General features: G+C 46.8%; 1 protein-coding gene across 2 annotated transcripts in view; it reads left to right on the top strand.

Annotated features, from left to right (window-relative positions):
* The first annotated feature begins 4,478 nt into the window (after nt 1-4,478).
* Nucleotides 4,479-6,938, top strand: part of TXNRD3 (thioredoxin reductase 3) — a 36,819-nt gene continuing 34,359 nt past the window's right edge. Inside the window, exon 1 of one of the 2 annotated variants that reach the window (XM_035106482.2) lies at nt 4,479-4,712. In XM_035106482.2, the coding sequence (XP_034962373.1) occupies nt 4,587-4,712 (126 nt within the window). In that variant the 5' untranslated portion in view covers nt 4,479-4,586. Of the gene's footprint in view, nt 4,713-4,928; nt 5,015-6,938 lie in introns of those variants that run through there. The other variant, XM_060271400.1, reaches the window with a different exon arrangement.

Here is a 6,938-nt window from a genome sequence, read left to right as displayed (position 1 = left end):
TAAGGGAGAGCAGGAGGCAGAGATGATCCTGCTGTGACGAGCTCACCTTCCACCTTGTTTCCCAGAATCAGAAGAGGCATGAAAAGGGCAGAAAAGAGGTTGTCTTCACACAGGAACAGTCTCCACTTGCTTGAAAAAAGCCCCAGAGAGGAGGGGACTTAGACAGCTGTGGGGAGGTGGGGACTTTCAGTCTCAGCAACTAATCCATGGGGCATGACCTACCGGGGATGAGCTGCTGTGCTTATAAGGCTTGACACTCCACCAATTATAATCTGGTGAACCGGGTTTGATTCCCTGCTCCTCCACATGCAGTTGCTGGGTAACCTTGGGCTAGTCTTAAGTTCAGTTCTCCATATTTGCATATAAGTTTGCATTTTTAAAAAAAGTCTTCATGAGAATTCACCAGCATTTCAGTGTGATTTTTTCCTAGTATCCATTTTCATATGCAATTTTTTGCAATATACACACCTTCCGATTCCCCCCCCCCAGGTTTTAGGCATGCCCAGTAATTAGCCTTTTGTGGGGGAAAATGTCTAAGTTAACAAAATGAAATTACAGGTTATTATTTTTCAATGGAGTCTCATGTGGTCCTACATGTGGTTGCTGAACAACTCCAGACACGCTTGGAAGAAGCGGACCATTTGGATCCCTTCCAGTCGGGATTCATTCCTCATCATGGAACTGAAACTGCCTTGGTCGCACTGGTTGATGATCTTTGGCGGGCTAGGGACAAAGGTGAGAGCTGTTTCCTGGTTCTGCTGGATCTCTCAGCGGCTTTTGACACCATCGACCATAACATCCTTCTGGACCATCTAGAGGGGTTGGGAGCTGGGGACACTGTAATATAGTAGTTCCGTTCCTTCCTCCTGGGCCGTGTTCAGAAAGTGGTGGTGGGCGGCGATGAGTGTTCGAACCCCTGGGCTCTCACTTGTGGGATCCCTCAGGGCTCTGTCCTCTCCCCCATGCTTTTTAACATCTACATGCAGCCGCTGGGAGAGATCATCAGGGGGTTTGGGCTGGGTGTTCATCAGTATGCGGATGATACCCAGCTCTACCTCTCTTTCAAATCAGAGCCAGTGAAGGCGGTGAAGGTCCTGTGTGAGTGCCTGGAGGCGGTTGGAGGATGGATGGCGGCTAACAGATTGAGGTTGAATCCTGACAAGACAGAAGTACTGTTTGTGGGGGACAGGAGGTGGGCAAGTGTGGAGGACTCCCTGGTCCTGAATGGGGTAACTGTGCCCCTGAAGGACCAGGTGCGCAGCCTGGGAGTCATTCTGGACTCACAGCTGTCCATGGAGGCGCAGGTCAATTCTGTGTCCAGGGCAGCTGTCTATCAGCTCCATCTGGTACACAGACTGAGACCCTACCTGCCTGCAGACTGTCTCGCCAGAGTGGTGCATGCTCTGGTTATCTCCCGCTTGGACTACTGCAATGCGCTCTACGTGGGGCTACCTTTGAAGGTGACCCGGAAACTACAACTAATCCAGAATGCGGCAGCTAGACTGGTGAATGGGAGCGGCCGCCGAGGCCACATAACACCGGTCTTGAAAGATCTACATTGGCTCCCAGTACGTTTCCAAGCACAGTTCAAAGTGTTCAAGCACAGTTTAAAGGTGCTGACCTTTAAAGCCCTAAATGGCCTCGGTCCAGTACACCTGAAGGAGCGTCTCCACCCCCATCATTCTGCCCGGACACTGAGGTCCAGCACTGAGGGCCTTCTGGCGGTTCCGTCATTGCGAGAAGCCAAGTTGCTGGGAACCAGGCAGAGGGCCTTCTCAGTGCTGGCGCCCGCCCTGTGGAACGCCCTCCCATCAGATGTCAAAGAGAAAAACAGCTACCAGATTTTTAGAAGACATCTGAAGGCAGCACTGTTTAGGGAGGCTTTTAATGTTTAATAGATTATTTTATTTCATTTTTCTATTGTAAGCCGCCCAGAGTGGCTGGAGAAACCCAGCCAGATGGGTGGGGTATAAATATTAAATTATTATTATTATTATTATTATTATTATTACATCATTTGAAAAATTTTGCACTTGAAAGAGATGGATAATGAATTGATGGCTGCAAGATATGCCTTGCAAGTTACTGGAAGAGATATTGCTCCTGTTTCAGACTGTTTTGGAAAACATGGCATATTTTAAAAAATATGGGGAAATGAAAGCAAATTCTGATTTTTTTTCATAAGAAAGTGGTATTTATTTATTAAAGAGTTTTGGAACAACAAATGTCAGGATGCTGTACACAACAGTATTCTTTATATTATGAATCATTGTGTTTGATTAGTGGATAGTGAAATTTGTATATAAATGTTGTCTTCATTGCAACTATACAATAAAGAAAAAATAAAAATTAACACAGAGCACAGAGATTCATCACTGTTGGCAGCAGCAGAACACCCAAGTACTGAGTTCACGAGAAAACACTGAGATGCACCTGCAATGAAGGAACAGGCAATGAGACAAAAGGGTTCCCTCATTTTGTATAAAAAAAACATACTCTGGATTTACTTTTTGGAGTCCATCAACAGCTATTGCATACGCTCCAACATTTCTCCAATGAAAACAGGGATGTCCTATTCCATAATAATAATAAATTTATTATTTATACTCTAGCCCTCTGACTGGGTTCCCCAGCCACTCTGGGTGGCCTCCAACATAATAAAACATTAAAAATTAAAAAAAAACTTCTGTCTTCTGTAGGTTGTATGATTACTTATCTCTTTGGTTTTGGGGGTCACATAACTCCATATCCTCCAACATTTCTCTGATGAAAATAGGAACGTCCTAAGGAAAAGTGGGACATTCTGGTATCAAATCAGAAACTGGAATGGCTTTTGTAAATCTGGGACTGTCCCTGGAAAACAGGGACACATGGGAGGGAGGGGCTCTGCAATTGTTATTGCTTGCTATATGCAACCTCCTGCATCAGAGGAGCCATGCTTCTCAATGTCAGTTGCTGGGATACAACAGCAAGACTATTGCTGGATTAGGCCAATGACCCATCTAGTCCAGCATCCTGTCCTCACCCAGCAGCCAACCAAAAGCTTGCGGGAAGCACACAAGCAGGACCTGAGCACAACAGCACTCTGTCTACTTGCGATTCCCAGGAACTGCTATCCTCAGGCGGAATGCCTCTGACAGTGGAGGCAGAGCATGGACCCTGTGGCTAGCAGCTGCTGATATAGCCCTCCAGGTTGGCGGCTGTCACCGCCTCTTCTGGGAGAGAGTTCCACAGCTCATGCATTGTGTGAAAAAGAGGTTCATAGAATCTTAGAGTTGGAAGGGACCCATGGGTCTTCTAGTCCAATGCAGGAATCTCAGCTAAAGCACCCCTGGCAGATGGCCATCCAACATAGCTGTCAACTTTCGGATTTGAAAATAAGGGATCAGCAGCAGCCTCACCTGTCCCAGGGACAGCCTACGGTATATCTAACAATCCAGGATAGCAGCTGGAAATGGAGCTGGAATAAGGGAATTTCCAGCAAAAAAGGGAAGGCTGACAGCTGTGGCTTGGAATAAGGGAATTTTCCGCAAAAAAGGGAGGGTTGACAGCTATGCCATCCAACCTCTGCTTAGAAACCTCCAAGGAAGGAGAGCCCACCACCTCCAGAGGGAGTCTGTTCCACTGCTGAACAGCTATGTCAGAAAGTTTTTCCTGATGTTGAGTTGGAATCTTCTTTCTTGTAACTTGAAGCCAGGGTGCTTTACACAACAGTATTCTTTGTATGCAAACCTCCAGCATTTAGCTTCGTCAGTCTTAAAGGCGATGCGACAGAGCAAATAAAACTTTTGTCTACTTTCCCCATGCCTTTTTTCCTGACACGAAAAAGTCCTATATAATGCAACCTTTCATCAGCATAGCTGTCAAGTTTTCCCTTTTCTCGCGAGGAAGCCTATTCAGCATAATGGAATTTCGCTTTTAAAAAGGGAGAACTTGACAGCTATGCATCACAGGGAAACTTGCCACATCCCCTTGATCATTTGAGTTGCCATTTTCTGAATCATTATTATTATCATTATTTTTAAGAGAGAGTTTCCACATTTGGGTTTGCGGAGGGAAGAGAGAGCGAGCCGGGGAAGGTCCTTTGAGGTCTCCTCGAGAGTAACCTTTAGTTTTACAACACGGGGCAGGGAGAGGCAGGGATACCTTCGCGCGGCGCCAGAATCCTGACCACCCTTTGCCTCCCGTTTTGCTCAAGGGCATAGCTGCCAAGTTATCCCTTTTTTTAAGGGATTTTCCCTTATGCTGAATAGGCTTCCTCGCGAGAAAAGGGAAAACTTGGCAGCTATGCTCAAGGGCCCATCCCTGGCGGGCGCTTATCCTACTCGCCCGCCCCGAGGAAGACCGAGGGGTTCAATCGTCCGTCTCCCTCCTCCTCTCCAGTCCCCTTCGCGGGCCCGCCCGCTCCCCTGAGGGCGAAGGCGGAGAGGGGCGGAGTCGAGGGCCTCCCCCACTGCCCATGCGCAAGCAAGGCGAGTGAGTTTACCGCCTCAGCAGCAGCCGCTGCTGCATTTAGCCATAGCGGCTCTTCGCCGCCGACACCGCCGCCGTCTCTTCTGCTCCTCATCAGGCCAGAGAAGCCAGCCATGCCGCCTCCGGGTCAGCAGGTCCGGATGCCGGACTGGGACGCTCTGAAGCTCCGCGTGCGGAGCCTGATCAGCTCCCACCGGGTCATGATCTTCAGCAAGAGCTACTGCCCCTTCTGCAGGAAGGTGAGGCGCGGAGGGAGGAAGCGGGCGTCGCCTTGGCAACGACCCCTGGAAGGGCAGCGGGGGCGCCGGAGGCCCGAGGAGGCCGCGCTGCCCGCCGCCGGGAGAGAGAGGGAACTAGGCCCCCCCCCACCTCACTGGGGGGAGCGCCAGCGCAGGCTCACACCGCGCGGCGGTGGAAGTGAGGGGTGGAGGGTCGGGGAAGGGGCGCGCAAACGGGGCCCTGCCTTCAGTATCCGCGAAGGCGGCCGCGCATCCTCATCACCGGACAGCCCGCTTCCTTGAGGCTTGGCTACGGTTGCGGGGTGAGTGTTGCCGGAGTGGCTCTGCCAGCGTCGGCTCTGTGAGCGTCAAGTGACAAGAGCCTAGCAGGAATGGCGAGGGGCCTCGACCGCCCTCTGCCTAGGTGGATTTTATTGGTTTATCTAATGACAGTCATATGACATTCACCTTTTCCTTGCCCTGCTCGTTCTTGCAAGACTACCCAGATGCTTGGAAAGGCTAGTGCGAATTCGAATCTGCCTCAGTGTTTTAACTTATTCTATGCGTTAACGAGACCTCCGGGTATAGGGCAGTATTGTATATAAATTAAATTAATGATAAAAATAATAATGTGTAGCAATTTCCGCCCCACCCCCTGGTTTTATAGTTTTAGCTTTTTGTAAACCGCTCTGAGTTTTGCTTGCAAGCAAGCTGTGTATAGATTTTAGGAAATAAACCAATAGGTTTAATCCCCCTCGCCAACCCTATGAGGTAGGTTAGCCTGAAAAGCAGTGTCTGGGCCAAAGGTCACCCAGTGAGCTGCATGGCTGAGTAGGGATTCATTCACACTTGCCTCTGACACACTAACCACTACACCATACTGTCTCTCGATGTTGACCTGGTATTGCTTTATTGAGGGAAAGGACACGGTTCAAGGTGGGCCTGAACTAGAAGTCTGAGTCTTCATAACCCACTGCCCTCCTGCTTCTGTTTAAAAAATAATCAATGCCAGGGTTTCCTAATTAATTACCAAATGGACTAAAATTTTAAAAGTGCTGTTTTGGAATGAAACCTCATTGAAATAATTGAGACAACTGTGTCCAGGATCACCCTTCAGATATGTTTGTAGCTCATATATGTCTTTGATTGGTTTGTGGAATCTAGTGTGATTCCTGACTTACTTTATGTGTTAGAGGTATAGAGCATAAGATTGGAAATAGAAAAGGCACTAAAAACAGTATCTATTAAATACAAATTAAATGTGGTGTTTTTTAAAGACATATTTGGGACCTGTATCTCAAAATAAGCTCACTTCAGCTGACTTGAAGATAGCTCAGCTGTGTTAGGCATTTAACTGGCTAAATCTGTCATTCAGGGGAAATACGTTGTGATCATCAGAAGCCTGTTACCGGTAAAACTTTTCAGTGGGGGTGAAGAGCCTGAAGTAATTGTAGGTGGTAAATAAATAAATAAATAAATAAGATTAATTAAGTTGTGTATTTTTCTCTCCCTTTGGTGTGTCACTCTCAGGCGCCCACATCAGAGTTTTTGAAATAAAGGCTTCCCTGATGGAACTAGGGATGGGCAACAAGTTGAACCGCAAGAGACAGTCTCTAACTTTATCTTATGTTTGTGGCTGCGGCTAATATGTATGCTTTAAGCAGATAATCTGATGATTAAAGCTTCTCATATAAAATTTTCATGAGGAACAACAAATCAGTTAGATGACATGTTCATCTCTGATTACTTGTGCACTTACTGTCATGTCACTGGAAATGGAAGTTTTGTATTAAGAGATTTGTATGATTTAATTGGTTTACTAGTCAAAATATTGCTTATGGACCACCATAATGTTTTTAAGTGTGGTTAGTTTTTGCATGTAACATTGACATGTAAAGGAAAGGCTGAGGAAAAGAGGAAACAGAACTCTGTGTTGAGCAAGTGCTTTTTTCCTGGCCCTGTACAGCTCTTACCCTCTGTATGGAAAGTCGTAACTGGTCCAAATCAGGAAGCAATCTAATACCAAAAATGAGTCATAGCAGAGCTAAAAAATTATGTGGGTAAAAGATCATATGTTCTTCTTGAACTAGTTGTAAAGACCGAGTATGAGTATAGGCTGCTGTGTGTTGAAATCCCCTTCCATTACCAGAAAACAATCAAATAACGTAGTAAGCAATTAGGGAACTGAATTGAAATGTTGATAGTGAATTAACACAAGTAAAACCAGGTAATAGTTGTCTAAATAAT

The sequence above is a fragment of the Zootoca vivipara genome, chromosome 2, assembly GCF_963506605.1.
Source record: "Zootoca vivipara chromosome 2, rZooViv1.1, whole genome shotgun sequence".
NCBI lineage: Eukaryota > Metazoa > Chordata > Lepidosauria > Squamata > Lacertidae > Zootoca > Zootoca vivipara.
This window is presented reverse-complemented; position numbering and strand designations above follow the sequence as displayed.